Source organism: Macaca nemestrina, chromosome 13, assembly GCF_043159975.1.
Source record: "Macaca nemestrina isolate mMacNem1 chromosome 13, mMacNem.hap1, whole genome shotgun sequence".
In the NCBI taxonomy this organism is placed as follows: domain Eukaryota; kingdom Metazoa; phylum Chordata; class Mammalia; order Primates; family Cercopithecidae; genus Macaca; species Macaca nemestrina.
This window is the reverse complement of record NC_092137.1, coordinates 36,775,949-36,793,442: the sequence shown is the minus strand read 5'-3', so window position 1 is coordinate 36,793,442 and position 17,494 is coordinate 36,775,949. Positions and strand designations below refer to the sequence as shown.

At 41.9% G+C, this 17,494-nt stretch overlaps 1 protein-coding gene across 10 annotated transcripts in view; it reads right to left on the bottom strand.

The window, feature by feature from the left end:
* Positions 1 to 17,494, bottom strand: part of LOC105464840 (vitrin) — a 126,676-nt gene that overhangs the window by 53,303 nt on the left and 55,879 nt on the right. For all 10 annotated transcript variants that reach the window (XM_011712927.2, XM_011712928.2, XM_011712929.2 and 7 more), the window contains exons 5-6: positions 6,821 to 6,954; positions 3,103 to 3,180 (exon numbers count right to left, since the gene is read on the bottom strand). In XM_011712927.2, the coding sequence (XP_011711229.2) occupies positions 3,103 to 3,180; positions 6,821 to 6,954 (212 nt within the window). The remainder of the gene's footprint in view (positions 1 to 3,102; positions 3,181 to 6,820; positions 6,955 to 17,494) is intronic.

The following is a 17,494-nucleotide window of genomic DNA, read 5'->3' as shown; positions in this document are numbered from 1 at the left end:
ACAGTTTTAGAAATTGTCTCTGCTGTGGAGAATGTACAGACCAAGTAGACCTTTATTATCTGAGTTATCATTTGGCTATAGTTTCTCTTCCCAACACTCTTTTCCCTGCTACTTTCCCTGCTTTAAGGTGATACCGAGTTTGCATACTTTTGGGGCTGCTTAGAACTATGGCCTTGGTGAGTTACTAAACCTCTCTCAAGGTCAGCTTTCTTATCTGAAAAGGGAAGATACTGGCACTCTGCCTCGGGGTTACTGTAGTGCAGGTGTGTGGCACAGAGAGAGTACTGGACAGACGACTACAGTCACAGGAGGTTATGTGGCCCTTCCTGCTTCCAGATACAGGCCCAAAGCTGTAGCCAGAAGAGCATGAGTACTCCTTTCTTTTTTTTTTTCTTTTTTTTTTTTTTTGAGACGGAGTCTCACTCTGTCACCCAGGCCGGAGTGCAGTGGCACGATCTTGGCTCACTGCAACGTCCACCTCCGGGGTTCAAGCAATTCTCCTGCCTTAGCCTCCTGAGTAGCTGGGACTATAGGCGCCCACCACCACGCCTGGCTAATTTTTTGTATTTTTAGTAGAGATGGGGTTTCACTGTGTTAGCCAGGATGGTCTCCATCTGACCTCATCATCTGCCTGCCTCAGCCTCCCAAAGTGCTGGGATTACAGGTGTGAGCCACTGCGCCCGGCTACAAGCACCCCTTTCCAGAGAGATGCCACGAACTTCCCACAGGTGAGGCCTTTCCAGTAGAACTTGCACAACACCCCCGACACCCCCATCCCAGGCCAGTGGACAGAGGGAAAGGACCTGAAGAACGGGAGGGGTCAGAAGCCACCTTTTAGGGAGTGCTGTGTTCAGAGTCAGAAGATATTTCCTCCCTTCCTTCACACTTTGTCATACCCAAGCCAAATGAAGGTGCTTGAAGAGAGTCATTCGTCAAGATTGTGGGGACCTGCCAGGAGGGCAGGTGGGCATCTTATTTCCCACCAATCTTTCTGCAGACCCATCATAGGCGTGCAATCCAGCAACAGAGCTTGCAGAGTTTTAGGGGTGTATTCCGGGAGTCTAGAAGTGCCCTTCCACTCAGGGTTAAAATAGGGGTGCTTGACATGTGGTCCCTGAAGTTGGGGGCTTTATGTGAACCTGGGGACTGTTTCTGCCCTAGGGATCTCTGAGAGGGGGAGGGGTGCAGCGGGAGTGGCTCAGGACAGCAGGGTTCATGCAGCAAAATGCCGGGAGGAAGGTGACCTCACCCCATCCCAGTTCTCCGACCCCGGAGACAGCCAAAGAGAAGCCTGGCTGTTCCCACGGCTCTGTGTGAAGGGGCTGCCCCCGGGGGCTGCTGGAACCAGGCATCAGTATCTACCTTGGAGAAAGGAGTGGGGGCACAGATTTCTGGCCCAACAAGAGGGTGCCAGGATGAAACTAAACACTGTCTCCTTGCCTTTGATATCCACACACATCACCTACCCAGGAATCGGTCTTGCATCTGGCTCTGCAGAGCCACAGGGTCAGATGAAACAACAGAGATGCCAGCCACTTAAGGAGACCTGTCACCCATTCTTCATCTCTGTGCTCAGGTCAAAAGAGGACAAGCGATATCTCAGAAATGGCCCACGAGGCACCAGACCCACTGCCACTTCACGGGTGGTGGTGGGGAACAGCTCTATCCTTGCAACTAAACAAACAGGACTAGACCACTGGATCCATTGAAAAGTCATTAGAGATAGAGCTGGAGCAGTAATTAAGAGAAAAGACCAAAAAAATAATTTTCTTATTTGTATACTAAGGCTCCTCAAATCAGGAAAATCAGAAATCCATATATATACTATTAGCATAAGAAAATCTAGAATGGGCCAGGCACAGTGGCTCATGCCTGTAATCCCAGCATTTTGGAAGGCCGAGGCGGGCAGATCATGAGGTCAAGAGATCAAGATCATCCTGGCCAACATGGTGAAACCCCGTCCCTACTAAAAATACAAATATTAGCCAGGCATGGTGGTGGGCACCTGTAGTCACAGCTACTCGGGAGGCTGAGGTAGGAGAATCGCTTGAACCTGGGAGGTGGAAGTTGCAGTGAGCTGAGATCGCGCCACTGCACTCCAGCCTGGCAACAGAGCGAGACTCTGTCTCAAAAAAAAGAAAAAAAGAAAAAAGAAAAAACAATAAAATCTAGAATGATGGTTTAGAGAGGGGTTTCTGTTTGATGGAGGGTAATTTACTTAACTTCTCTGTGTTGCATTTTCCTCAACCAGAGCAATAGTATAGGCCAAAGTGGTCTACGGTGATTAAACGCAATGATCAGGTAAAATTCTTGGAATGATGCCTGGCATACAGCAAATGCTCAATAAGTGCAAAGATCTACTGCTATTCTTAAACCATGTTCACCTTAAGTACATGAATAGAACCCGAACTATCAGGCTCATAATGTATTAGCTAGCCCATCAAGTTTCTGGAAGCAATGCAAAATCCCATTATAAAGCGACTCACAGTTTCTCTTTGTGTGGGAAATCAGAACACCTCTGGAGACACAATAATGCATAGTACAGTTCTTGATTTAACACAGAAACCTGGAAAATGGTATTTCCCTGGCCTGAGGTCTACCAATACCCTCTTTTGTGGTTCACATGGAAGCTGAGTTGGCACAGCCCTGTGGCAGTGTATTTTTGGCCTGGGTTATTTGGATTAGCAGCTTGCTGTTATCACATAAACCACCTCGTTCTCTTTGCTTCTCTTCATTTCATACCTAAGTAGATACAGCCTTTTTCCTTTTAGCTGCCAGGAAGCATTTTTGGACAGAATGTCATGCCATTTTCTAAAGTAACAATACAATAAAACTCAAGGCAACAGTCAATCTGAATGAAAATGACACAAATATAGAGACACAATCTCGGAATTGCAAAAACAAAAAATAAAGCTTTCACTCTTCAGCCCCAGCCATCTGATCTCACTGATTTCTGTGCCCATGTTCCCGGCATCTGTTAAAATATTGCCAGAACCAGTGGAGCTTGACTGGTTAAGATGTTAATTTCTCCACTATCTCCCAAAACACATCGCGCGTTTATGGACTCAGAAGGTTTAGATTCAATCAAACGTGAGCACTTGCCTGCTTGGGCAGCTGGACTTTTGGATGATGAGTATGTAAGAGCTGATGGGTAGGTTACACCCTTTTTGGGTTTACTTTCTGCAAAAAAGAAAAAAAAAACGAGATTTATTTCTAGAGCTAGAGGTTTTAGATGGTTCTGTACTAAGTTGATTCCCTCCTTTCAATTTATCTCTCTTCAGTTCAAGAAAATCAGTCTCCCTCATGCTGAATTGTTGATTACGAGAATGTCAAGTGGCATTTTGTTCTCCTGCATAGCTTGTGTTTTATTACTATTAGAATGGAAGCAACCAAATCTTCATGACTCAGATTTGCTTAACATCAGCAATCCTTCTTTCACCTGGGAAGATGTGACATGGAAGTGAAGGTTTTCATCTGTGTGGCTTCGAATGTTTAATTATATCAAGAGGTGAACGGGAAAACCTTCCACATGCTCTCCTTTGAGATGATGGAGTGCTCCGGTCATAGGCTGGCTACCTCTCACTTTCACAGACCCTGTGGGATTCATTTGAATTTCATAGCACCAGAAAAACCTAAAAGTAGGTAAATATAGGTCAACCTTGAAAATAACCATGTGTTGCTCACCCAGGGGGAGACACGGTAGCTACCAGGCAAGGAGGAGGAATGGTAATGTCTATTACGGAAAAAAATAAGCATAAAAAAATTGCCAAAGTCTTCTTCTTTCCATAAAAGGATGCCTGAAATTCCACCATATGGGCTTTGTTCCATAAGTATGTGAGAGTGCCACTGGAATATAGTAAGCCCCCTGAAGGCAAGTCATTTGTCTGACTTGGTAACTGTTGAATTTTCAGAGCTCAGAGCAGTTTTTCCTGGCATGAAGTAGTTGCTTGAGAAGTATTTATTCAGCGGGGGAATATCTTAAAGCTTACATCTCTGTTAAAATTAAAATACCTTGGTAGTGGTACTACCTATTAGCCAATATTACATCTGGTAATGAAAGCATTTCTTCTCCCATCTGCAGGGAATACTTTTACAGGATGTGAAGATGGTAAGCAGTGTTGCACGGAGAACCTAGGTGGGTGAAGGAGGATCTAGGGCACTATCTGGCCAACCATCCTACTGGCCCAGGGACTGTAGGGTCATGAAGCAGAAAGAATAACAGGATCTCAGAAAGAACCTGGGATTAGGAGTAAGACAATCTAGGTTTCTGTTTCTATTTTACCTTTCATTAACTGCCCCAACCTTTGAGGCTCTTGTGTTTTCATTCAGAAAACAGGAATAATGACATGGCCCTAATAACTACACGAAGTTGTAGACATCTAATGGAAAAAAAAATGTTAAAATGTTTTGGAACTATATATCTCCATAGAGATGCAAAAATGTATTCTGGTGTTACCTGTAAGTGCCACGTGTTTGGGCTTACTTGCGTTACTTCACCTCATTAAAATCACCTGGGGAACAGGACTTGGACATTTCCAAGTCCTCCACCAATGTCGAGGCCAGCTCCAAATGACAATGATTGAGGTTATTTTAGGCCCAGGGAGGGCCCCATGGCTGTGGACCACACTATCTGCAGAAAGAAGACACCTTCTCTCTCTGTTGATTGAAGACACACCTTCTCTCTCTATTTATTGATCTAAAACCTGATATTTTTTTTTCTGTTTCTATTCAGAAGGAAAAGAAGCATGAGCTCAGTTCCCTGAAATGTGGATCAAAGAATAAAAGGGAAGTATTAGGGGGTCCCTCACTGACATTTCATGTCCCTGGACTGTGTAAAGATCATGCGGACTGTAAATGTACATCTCCTCTTTCGCTCCCCCTCTTACCCACCAAAGTGAACTAGTTAAGGAGCTCAGGGATATATGAAACTTAGAAAGAAAAACCTAGAGAAAGATCATGGCGGCACCTGAGCCTTCAGAAGAGGATTCGGACATGATGCAGTTAAACTTGCTGGCCATGAACCTCTGAATTATGGGAAGCATTCCTTGGCTGCCGGTCAGTTATCAATCCTTATGCTGCAGTGAGCTCCTAACTCATCCATTCAAGAGAGGCTTCCGAGCCATTGCAGAAGCACAATGTTTATTATCATGGGCAAAAAGTATTTTCGGTTAAATGTCACTAGGTCGAATGAGGGGAGATGGAAGTCGAGATTTACAGGGAATAATATCAGCAGATTGATTTTCACTTAAAAAGCCCAAAACATCTCTACTGCCACAGAATTAATTTTTCTTTCAAACCTCTGTTGAGATTCTTGGATTGCAGACTGAGCACTTAAGGCTGAAATGCTCTTATTCAGCCAGGATCTACTTGGTGAACACCTATGTGGAGATTATATTTCTCTCTATCTCAACGTATTTGCATTTTAGACATTAGCATTTTTATATGGCTCCTGTTGTAAATTTTTTGTTACAAGGCAAAAACCCCGCAGTACTGCAGTTGATCCCCTTCCACTATCTGACAAAGAAATCAGTCTAATTTGAACTGTGGGTGTGTAGAATTTGGCAGGCAAAAGGAAACAGGGATTGCTCAAGTTGAGAAGAATAGTGAAAGGTCTATTTGTTGCCCTGCTATGACTGTAATCAGTGGAGGACAGCAGGGGCTTGAGGCAAGGGATGCCTAGCAGTGCTAGAAAACCACCCGGAATGGAAGACCTACTATCTTATGAAACATTTCTCTCTTCCCGGTTCAGTTGGTTTACTATAAGTGGCTCCTTCTCAGGACAGTCCCAAGGTGCCTAATTTTGTTGGGAGGCCAGGAAATTGGCTACAATCTAGTTTAAAATCCCATGGAACCTCCTCAGAGAAAATGGGAGATTCAGGTCTGGAGTAGGGTAAGTATAAGGTGAGCAAAGAACATTGTGTTGTACTCAGGTACTACCGTGAACACGTCAAAAGCTTGAAGGGCTCCCACTGGGCAATCTTGGAAAATAAGAGCACCAAAAAGAAAAATAAAGATAATAGATGATAACATTATATTATATTTTTGGAAACAATCTATGAGTCCGTAGTCCACTTAAAAATAATAGGTGCAGAGGGGGAAGGAAACTCTTCTTTATATAAGAACACTAGCTAATAAATGTGGAAGGAATAACAGAATTAGAAAAAATTATGATTTTGCAATTACTAATGTAATACTTGCTACAGTGAGGATCAGCAATGGATGTTAAAATCATTGGGTGAAATTTGTTGAGGAACAAGCTACTCCAGCATGTTAAAGCATCATCCTACAGGTGCTTATTAATTACAAGGTATCTTTGCCATGGAGAGATATGCTAAAGTATCAAATGAATCAAACTTAGCATCACCAACAATGGAACAGACTGCCATTATATGCCTCTTGATATGGCCATTGTGTATGACACAACGGATATGCTGTGACAATATCTATCTATCCACTTGCCAGAAATCTCAAGGAATAAGGTTCTAGACATGAGGCACATTTGGCATAACTAAAGGACTGGTTTAAAAACCCAAGCTATTAAATGTAATTAAGGTAATTAAAAATCTGATTGGACTTACAGATAGCTGCAGTGTAATTAAAACAAGCAATTGGAGCCTTTTAGTATTTTCAGACTTGACTTTGTGGTGATTTATCATGTAATTCTAATTTATTGTATCATGATTCTAATTATCAGAAAAACGAATGCTTCAGATTTTTATGAAATGAGGCGGGCCATAAACAAAAACCAACAGCACAATGAAAAGAAGCACATTTCATCTTGTGGTAGGTTTAGCAGCGTTTCTCCACTGTGCGGTCATACCTAAGACGATAAAGGATTCTCTCCATCGTGGTAGGGATAACGATTGGACACCGTTGGAATAACTCCCTTTGTAACCAGACAGTCCAGCAACCTTCCGAACAAGTATTTTCCCTCCTGAATTATCAAGCACACCACTATGAAGAGAAAAAATAATTTTTGAGGAAAGAAGAGAAATATTTGTTGATGTGATCAACAGACAAGCAAACCAGTTGCCATGTTTATTTGGACATAGGAAAGCAGCGAGATTGAGCAAAGTTTACCTTGACATGAAGCCCAACCCACAAGAATGGTGCCTCTACCACCAGGCCCAGCATCTGAGCTCCAGGTTGAATGTCCTTCTCTTTCTTCTTACAGGAGCTGATGGTTCTGTCAGTCAGGAATTTCTTTTTGCCACCATGCCTCAAATATCTTTTCCTTGGTTTTCTCATTCCCACTAGCTCTTTTAAGTGAAGCCTCTTTCTTGACAGTTTGCAATTTGGTTTTGGGATGGCGCGGAATGAATTTAGTTACTTCAAAGGGTGATATAAAATGATGAAAAGTAAACACTCCTTTTATTTTGGGTCAGGGAGGAAAGGTGTGCAGCTAAGTTAAACTCATTAAAAAAAAGCATCCTCCATTGACTGAAAATTGTTTCTTTAATTTCCAGGATTTTGCGAGGTTTTAGAGCCTGATGGGATGCTGACTGACATATGAATGCCTTTCCTTTGATGTTAGGCAGAGTCTCCATCTGGTTGCTAAATTGCACTTTTACGTTGTCATTTCTTGCCCCAGAGCCGAACATGCATGGCTCCTTTGGGTATCCGTAATTTATAGGACCGGGGAGATGTTGACTTCTCCCCATCAACACCCTTCCTTCCCTCCAGGAGTGAGAGTTGCCATTTCCTGCCCTCCCACCTTCCTGATGAGTCAACAACATTCAACCCTCAACCTCCCAATGGCCTGGAAGGAAAGAAAGTGGTAATAATACTCGACATGTAAAGCACTTAATTGCTTTACAACTGTTCTCACATGTGGGGTCCCACTGGGTTCTCCCAGCAAACTTGAGTTGTGGAGTGGAGGGAATGCTGTTATTCCCATTCATTCCATAGAAACAGGCTGTGTGAGGTTGCATGACTCACCTGGGATTTTCTAACTAGTAAATTGCAAGAGGGATTTGAACCCAGGTTGAACTGACCTTAAGTCCTCAGTTTGTCCCTCTTGCTCCCATCTACCCCTCAAGGGTTCAAAGCACAGGCACCTCCCGAGACCAACTCCTCCTCACTTGCTCTCTTCTCTCAGGGCTCTCTGTGATTGAGTTCCCTCACATGTCTCCATGGCAAGCAGGCTGGTTTCAGCCATTCCCACGGCTCTGACGATGCTGCTGTTTCACCCCAGAAGACCTGGTTCCCTCTGCCTGATCAGGCCTGTGCTGCTGTCAAAGGGCAGTGAGTTCCCAATTTCTCCTTCCCCACAGATTCTGACATGACTTTGCTACCTCCTTCCCTCCTTAGAATCTCATTCTCACAACTTAAATTCTGATTTTGTTCCATCATGTACTATTTCCTAAAAATTTCTGGAGTTTGTCTCCCAACGAAATGCAAATATTTCTTATGGAAAGGACAGCATTTTATGTTTCCACGTAAGAAGGTGCCACAGACAGCTGCTTTTGAGAGCCAATTTTTTTTTCTTCAACTTTTAAGGTCAGGGGTACGTGTGCCAGATGTGCAGGTTTGTTACATAAATAAACATGTGCCATGGTGTTTTTGCTGCACAGATTGTCCCATCACCTGGGTATTCGGCCCAGCATCCATTAGCTATTCTTCCTGATGCTCTCCCTCCTCCCACCCCCAACTCTGACAGGCCCCAGTATGTGTTGTTCCCCAACTCATGTGTCCGTGTGTTCTCATCAGCAGCTCCCACATATAAGTGAGAACATGTGGTGTTTGGTTTTCTGTTCCTATGTTAGTTTGCTGAGGATAATGGTTTCCAATTTAATCCATGTCCCTGCAAAGGACACAATCTCATTCCTTGCATGGCTGCATAGTATTCTATGGTATGTATGTACCATATTTTCTTTATCCAGTTTCTCATTGATGGGCATTTCGGCTGATTCCATGTTTTTGCTATTGTGAATACTGCTGCAATGAACATACACATGCATATATCTTTATAATAGTATTTATATAATCTATTAATAATATAGTATCTATATAATATATTTGTATTCCTTTGGGTATATACCCAGTAATGGAATTGCTGGGTCAAATGGTATTTCTGCCTCTAGGTCTTGCAGAATTGCCACACTGTTTTCCACAATGGTTGAACTAACATACCCTCTGTGAAAGCCAATTCTTATGCTTTCAGGATTGGGTGAGCTCGTTGGCTTGACATTGGTAGCTTGCAATTAACAAGTCAAGCCCATCTCCTCCCTGCATTAGAGAGCTCGTTGTTAAACATTTACCGGCACGCCACTGATTCAGACTGAAAATTCTAATTATTAAATAAATGTTTAAAAATGACCCAGTGCAGGCCAGGTGTGGCAGCTCACACCTGTAGTCCCAGCACTTTGGGAGGCCGAGGCAGGTGGATCACAAGGTCAAGAGATCAAGACCATCCTGGCTAACACGGTGAAACCCTGTCTCTACTAAAAACACCACCTCATCATTTGTATCACTCAGATGTAGGCACTTCATAGATACTCTCTGGAAAAGCAAATCCAGTTCCATTTCCTTGCATTCCTCAGGTGCCCTGCATGGTGCTGAGCATGGCCTTGATATTCACCTCCTCCCTGATTCCGGTGCCAGGGGACTGGGATAACTGAGGGTCAGTTCCTTGGCTCAGCGAGAAGGGATAGTTCGCCACTAGACCAGGTGTCAAATGGCTGCTGTTCTGAGGGTGGGCACTGGTCAGAGATCAATGTGAAGAGTGTCCTGCGTGGAGCTGGTCTTTTCATTGTAACTTCTCAGAGAAATCTCTCCTCTCCCCTGCACTTGGCCCCGCTTTAAACATAAGAGTTAGTTTAGGATAATCCTGAGCCAAAATAGGATGCCTCAAATATGTTCATTATCCCTCTGGTTTGAAGGAATTAAGGGATTTTCTTGTACTAAGACTTCTGAGCATGATATAGAATATGAACATTAAACCCTTGAATGCAAATTAATCTGAGTTTCTAAACCAAAGTATACCATCTCCAGTCTCCCACTTCTGACTGTTGGGACTCTGGCAGGACAATAGCTTTAGGTCCCCAATGTACTTTCTGCTCATGTTGTCTGTATCTTAAATCCTGCCTTCTGAAAACAGATTTGCACTGTTTGTGAAAAACAAAACGGATAGCTTCCAAAATTCCTATCTGTTTCCCCTTAAGACTTGTATTTATCCTCCCTATGAATAGTGGTAACTCTTTCCAAATAGATTTTCCACTTTATCAGTCACTGGTCCGGGAACTCACAGTGGCACTCAGTTGCTCAAGCAGCAAATCTTGTTTTTTGTAAAACAAGCAAATCAAGCTCTTCTCTTCTGCCCCTCTCCCCTCATTTATATTTTTCCCACCAAGTTCCTACACTCTAACCCAAATGCTGGAATTATAGAGCCTTGGTCCTGTCAATGCCCTTCTTATTTTCTCCACAGGGCACATCCTTCCACTATAAAGTGTTTACCAACTTTCACTACTGTAAAGTCTACACCCTGCTTGAGTCCTCACTTTGTACACTAAGCAGTGCTGGGATTCCCCAGTTCTTACGTAAATATATCACCCGGGCTCCGGGCTGGAAGTAAGGAGGCATGAGTTTTAATCCTCAATGTGGACCTAACTAGGAATTTATTTATTTATTTTGAGACAGGGTCTCACTCTGTCACCCAGGCTGGAGTACAGTGGCACGATCTCAGCTCACTGCAACCTCCGCCTTCTGGGTTTAAGCGATTCTTGTGCCTCAGCCTCCTGACTAGCTGGGATTATAGGTGCCCACCACCACACTCGGCTGATTTTCATATTTTTAGTAGAGACAGGGTTTCACCATGTTGGCCAGGTTGGTCTTGAACTCCTGACCTCAGGTGATCTGCTCCCCTTGGCCTCCCAGAGTGTTGGGATTACAGGCAGAAGGCACCTCACCTGGCTAAATTTTTTTGTATATAGTAGAGATGGGGTTTTGCCATATTGGCCAGGCTGGTCTTGAACTCCTGACCTTGGGTGATCAGCCCGCCTTGGCCTCCCAAAGTGCTGGGATTACAGGCATGAGCCACCATGCCTGGCCCTAACTAGGAATTTAATTAGCTTTTGGATGCCTCAGTTTCTTATATAACAAATGAGGATACTAACAACAGTCTCATAATGGTGAGATGCTGTTAGAAGGAGAGAATCATAGTGCAAAAGATTGCATATTATTTTATTATTATTTTTTTGAGACAGAGTCTCGTTCTGTCACCCAGGCTGGAGTGCAATAGCATGATCTTGGCTCACCACAACCTCTGCCTCCCAGGTTCAAGTGATTCTCCTGCCTCAGCCTCCCAAGTAGCTGGGATTACATGCGTGCACCACCATGCCCAGCTAATTTTTGTATTTTTAGTAGAGATGGGGTTTGACCATGTTGGCCAGGCTGGTCCTGAATTCTTGACCTCATGATCCGCCCATCTCAGCCTCCCAAAGTGCTGGGATTACAGGCATGAGCCACCGCACCCATTAATTTAAATTAAATTAAATAATTTAAATTAAATCAAATAATTTAAATTAAATTATTTAAATTAAATAACATTAAAATACATGTTATTTTAATGTCATCTTTGGTGAGGTCAAATTTACTCTTGTGGCTCTATACTGCCTCGGAAATATGGAAGTGCAACAGAGACCCAGCAAGCGCCAGAGGAAGCAAGAACAAATCATCTAGGATCAAAATTGAAAATACACAGGCAACCTTAAGACAGGCTCACCCTTTGCAGCAGATGTCACTTTCTACACAGACACTGGGGTGTGTACAAAGACACAGACTGGAGAGGGCTGATGGTGCTGTGAGCTGGAAGTATGTGTGGGAGGCATGCATGGGTGTGCAAACACTTGTGCGTGTAGATTTGTATAACTTTTCCCTTTTAGTATGAAATTGATTTCAGGGTGAAAGCAAAATATTTTTATTTCATAGTCTGAAGTTATGAAATAGCATTCAGTGATTTTTATTCCATAGTCTGGAGTTATGGAACAGCTTTTGGTGTCGTTTTTCTTTAATGTTTTACTACTTATCCTTAATAGAGCTTTTGTAGTCCCATTCCCATTGAAAAACCAGTTTGCTCCTCGCCTCTCTGCAGTAATGGGGAAAAGATTAGTATAGCCAGTGAAATCTACTAGTAACTTCTTAAACTTTATTTTGTGCATAGTTTTTGTCTTACTGCTCCTTCAAATTTCAGAGTCTCCTAACTAGAAACCTTGAAATACAATGAATTTTATATATTTTCACTCCCTTGCAGAGGTACAACTGAACAATCAACCCACTTACGAGAAAATAAGAAAAGGAAAAAGATAGCAGAAGTCTGAATAATTCAGAAACTTTATCCAGCATCCAGTAGCCAAGTGCTGACTCCCGAGTCACATCTCAAAGCTGTCCTGGGCAGCAGTTAGGAGTACAGGTGCTGCAGTCAGCTGGACTTGGGTTTGAGTCCCCACTATGATACTTTTTAATAGCATGGCTTTAGAAAAGTGATTCAACCTATCTTCTTCTTTAAGATGTGCGTATGAGTACTAGAAACTGCATAGAGGAATTATTGTCAGGATTAAATAATAAAAAGAAGGTAAAGTGCTTGGCACATACATGCTAGTCTTAATTCCAAAGATATTAAGTAAGCATGCATTTATCTATGTTTTGACTATAAACTTAAGCAAGAGTGGTATGAGGATTCTGTTATGGTATCTTCATTTAGGTAGTGACTTAGTCCAAAGCATGCCATGACTCCTGTCTTCTGTGCTAGATCCCAGACGAACAGCTGACCAAGTGGTAATACCTGTCACCCTTCTCCACTTTCTCCGTCCTCATTTTTCTCCAATCCATCATCATAGCTGTGATATTTCTTCCTCCAAACTTTTGGACCTTCCTTGGTAACATCTCCATAATTTCCTTGCTCAGCACATACGGGTGTAAAAATGAGTTTATATCATCAAGAACTTCAGATTCCTTGTCATGAACATGAAAGAGTAAAATTCTCTTCCTATCCCCATCAAAGCATAAAGAGAAGTCAGTTGTCCTTTTTTATGGAGTGCTATGATGAAAGATGCAGGACCATGCATGACTTCCAGGTCATCCCTCCACAGTAAGGTCAACAGAGAAAACACAGGATGCTCAGTTAAGTTTGTACATTTTTCAGGGAGGGGGACAAGATGACTGACTACACAGCTGGGAAGTGCTTCTCTCACAGAAAAACCAAATATCAAGTAAACCATCACACTCTGAACAGATGTTTTGAGAGAAAACACTGAAAGTCAACAGAGAGGCAATGCAGACACAGAGGTGAAAAAAGGAGGAAGCCAGCAATCTTGCACAAAGGTGCTGAGTGCCAGGACCAGCTCTTAGTCCTGAACAGGACCTGAGGAAGATGTGAGTGAAGAAGCTGTGGGGCAAGGAAGCTCAGCGAGATTCAGAAGAAAGTTGAAATCCAACCCAAGGAAGCCAATAAAACGATCCAAGACTTGAAAGACTACATAGCCATTTTAAGAAAGAACCAAACTGAACTTCTGGGATTGAAAAATTTACTACAGCAATTTCATGATACATTGGGAAGCATTAACAACAGAATAGACTAAACTGAGGAAAGAATCTCCAAGCTTGAAGACCAGTTCTTTGAATCAATGCAGTCAGACAAAAATAAAGAAAAAAGAATTGAAGAAATGAAGAAAACCTCTGAGAAATAAGGAATTACGTAAAGTGACCAACCAAATGAGGCTATGACTCCTTGGCCTTCCTGAGAGAGAAGGAGAGAGAGTAAGCAACTTAGAAAAGATATTTGAGGATATATAGTTCACGAAAATTCCCCCAATCTCACTGGAGAGGTCAACATGCAAATTCGAGAACTTCAGCAAATCTCTGTGAGTGAGATACTATACAAGATGACCATTCTCAAGATAGATAGTCATCTGATTCTCCAAGGTCAAAGTGAAAGAAAAAAGTCTTTTATTTTTATTTTTATTATACTTTAAGTTCTAGGGTACATGTGCACAACATGCAAGTTTGTTACATACGTATACATGTGCCATATTGGTGTGCTGCACCGATTAACTTGTCATTTACATTAGGTATATCTCTTAATACTTTCCCTTCCCCCTCCCCCCACCCCACGACAGGCCCCGGTGTGTGATGTTCCCCTTCCTGTGTCCAGGTGATCTCATTGTTCAATTCCCATCTGTGAGTGAGAACATGCGGTGTTCGGTTTTTTGTCCTTGCGATAGTTTGCTGAAAAATGATGGTTTCCAGCTTCATCTATGTCCCTACAAAGGACACGAACTCATCCTTTTTTATGTCTGCATAGTATCTCCTGGTGTATATATGCCACATTTGCTTATCCAGTCTATCATTGATGGACATTTGGGTTGGTTCCAAGTCTTTGCTACTGTGAATAGTGCTGCAGTAAACATACATGTACATGTGTCTTTATAGCAGCATGGTTTATAATCCTTTGGGTATATACCCAGTAATGGGATGGCTGGGCCAAATGGTATTTCTACTTCTAGATCCTTGAGGAATCGCCACACTGTCTTCCACAATAGTTTAACTAGTTTACAGTCCCACCAACAGTGTAAAAGTGTTCCTATTTCTCCACATCCTCTCCAGCACTTGTTTCCTGACTTTTTAATGATCGCCATTCTAACTGGTGTGAGATGGTATCTTATTGTGGTTTTGATTTGCATTTCTCTGATGGCCAGTAATGAGCATTTTTTCATGTGTCTGTTGGCTGCATAAATGTGTTCTTTTGAAAAGTGTCTGTTCATATCCTTCGCCCACTTTTGATGGGGTTGTTTTTTTTCTTGTAAATTTGTTTGAGTTCTTTGTAGGTTCTGGATATTAGCCCTTTGTCAGATGAGTATATTGCAAGAATTTTCTCTCATTCTGTAGGTTGCCTGTTCACTCCAATGGTAGTTTCTTTTGCTGTGCAGAAGCTCTTTAGTTTAATTAGATCCCATTTGTCAATTTTGGCTTTTGTTGCCATTGCTTTTGGTGTTTTAGACATGAAGTCCTTGCCCATGCCTATGTCCTGAATGGTATTGCCTAGGTTTTCTTCTAGGGTTTTTATGGCTTTAGGTCTAATATTTAAGTCTTTAATCCATCTTGAATTCATTTTTGTGTAAGGTGTAGGAAAGGGATCCAGTTTCAGCTTTCTATATATGGCCAGCCAGTTTTCCCAGTACCACTTATTAAACAGGAATCCTTTCCCCATTTCTTGTTTTTGTCAAAGATCAGATGGTTGTAGATGTGCTGTATTATTTCTGAGGGCTCTGTTCTGTTCCATTGGTCTATATCTCTGTTTTGGTACCAGTACCATGCTGTGTTGGTTACTGTAGCCTTGTAGCATAGGTTGAAGTCAGGTCACGTGATGCCTCCAGCTTTGTTCTTTTGACTTAGGATTGACTTGGCAATGTGGGCTCTTTTTGGGTTCCATATGAACTTTAAAGTAGTTTTTTCCAATTCTGTGAAGAAAGTCATTGGTAGCTTGATGGGGATGGCATTGAATCTATAAATTACCTTGGGCAGTATGGCCATTTTCATGATATTGATTCCTCCTATCCATAAGCATGGAATGTTCTTCCATTTGTTTGTGTCCTCTTTTATTTCATTGAGCAGTAGTTTGTAGTTCTCCTTGAAGAGGCCCTTCACATCCCTTGTAAGTTGGATTCCTAGGTATTTTATTCTCTTTGAAGCAGTTGTGAATGGGAGTTCACTCATGATTTGATTCTCTGTTTGTCTGTTATTGGTGTATAAGCATGCTTGTGATTTTTGCACATTGATTTTGTATCCTGAGACTTTGCTGAAGTTGCTTATTAGCTTAAGGAGATTTGGGGCTGAGACAACAGGATTTTCTAAATATACAATAATGTCATCTGCAAACAGGGACAATTTGACTTCCTCTTTTCCTATTTGAATACCCTTTATTTCTTTCTCCTGCCTGATTGCCCTGACCAGAACTTCCAACACTATGTTGAATAGGAGTGGTGAGAGAGGGCATCCCTGTCTTGTGCCAGTTTTCAAAGGGAATGCTTCCAGTTTTAGCCCATTCAGTATGATATTGGCTGTGGGTTTGTCATAAATAGGTCTTATTATTTTGAGATATGTCCCATCAATACCTAATTTATTGAGAGTTTTTAGCATGAAGGGCTGTTGAATTTTGTCAAAGACCTTTTCTGCATCTATTGAGATAATCATGTAGTTTTTGTCTTTGGTTCTGTTTATATGCTGGATTACGTTTGTTGATTTGTGTAGGTTGAACCAGGCTTGCATCCCAGGGATCAAGCCCACTTGATCATGTTGGATTAGCTTTTTGATGTGCTGCTGGATTCAGTTTGCCAGTATTTTATTAAGGATTTTTGCATTGATGTTCATCAGAGATATTGGTCTAAAATTCTTTTTTTGTGTGTGTGTCTCTGCCAGGCTTTGGTATCAGGATGATGCTGGCCTCATAAAATGAGTTAGGGAGGATTCCCTCTTTTTCTATTGATTGGAATAATTTCAGAGGAATGGTACCAGCTCCTCCTTGTACCTCAGGTAGAATTCGCCTGTGAATCCATCTGGTGCTGGACTTTTTTTGGTTGGTATGCTATTAATTATTGCCTCAATTTCAGAGCCTGTTACTGGTCTATTCAGGGATTCAACTTCTTCCTGGGTTAGTCTTGAGAAGGTGTATGTGTCCAGGAATTTATCCATTTGTTCTAGGTTTTCTAGTTTATTTGCGTAGAGGTGTTTATAGTATTCTGTGATGGTAGTTTGTATTTCTGTGGGATTGGTGGTGATATCTCCTTTATCATTTTTTATTGCATCGATTTGATTCTTCTCTCTTTTCTTCTTTATTTGTCTTGCTAGCAGTCTATCAATTTTGTTGATCTTTTCAAAAAACCAACTCCTGGATTCATTGATGTTTTCAAGGTTTTTTTGGGTCTCTATCTCCTTCAGTTCTGCTCTGATCTTAGTTATTTCTTGCCTTCTGCTAGTTTTTGAAAGTATTTGCTCTTGCTTCTCTAGCTCTTTTAATTGTGATGTCAGGGTGTCAATTTTAGATCTTTCCTGATTTCTCTTGTGGGCATTTAGTGCTATAAATTTCCCTCTACCACTGCTTTAAATGTGTCCCAGAGATTCTGGTATGTTGTGTCTTTGTTCTCATTGGTTTCAAAGAATGTCTGTATTTCTGCCTTCATTTTGTTATGTACCCAGTAGTCATTCAGGAGCAGGTTGTTCAGTTTCCGTGTAGTTGAGCGGTTTGGAGTGAGTTTCTTAATCCTGAGTTCTAGTTTGATTGCACTGTGGTCTGAGAGACAGTTTGTTATAATTTCTGTTCTTTTACATTTGCTGAGGAGTGCTTTACTTCCAACTATGTGGTCAATTTTGGAATAAGTGCGACATGGTGCTGAGAAGAATGTCTATTCTGTTGATTTGGGGTAGAGAGTTCTGTAGATGTCTATTAGGTCCGCTTGGTGCAGAACTAAGTTCAATACCTGGATATCCTTGTTAACTTTCT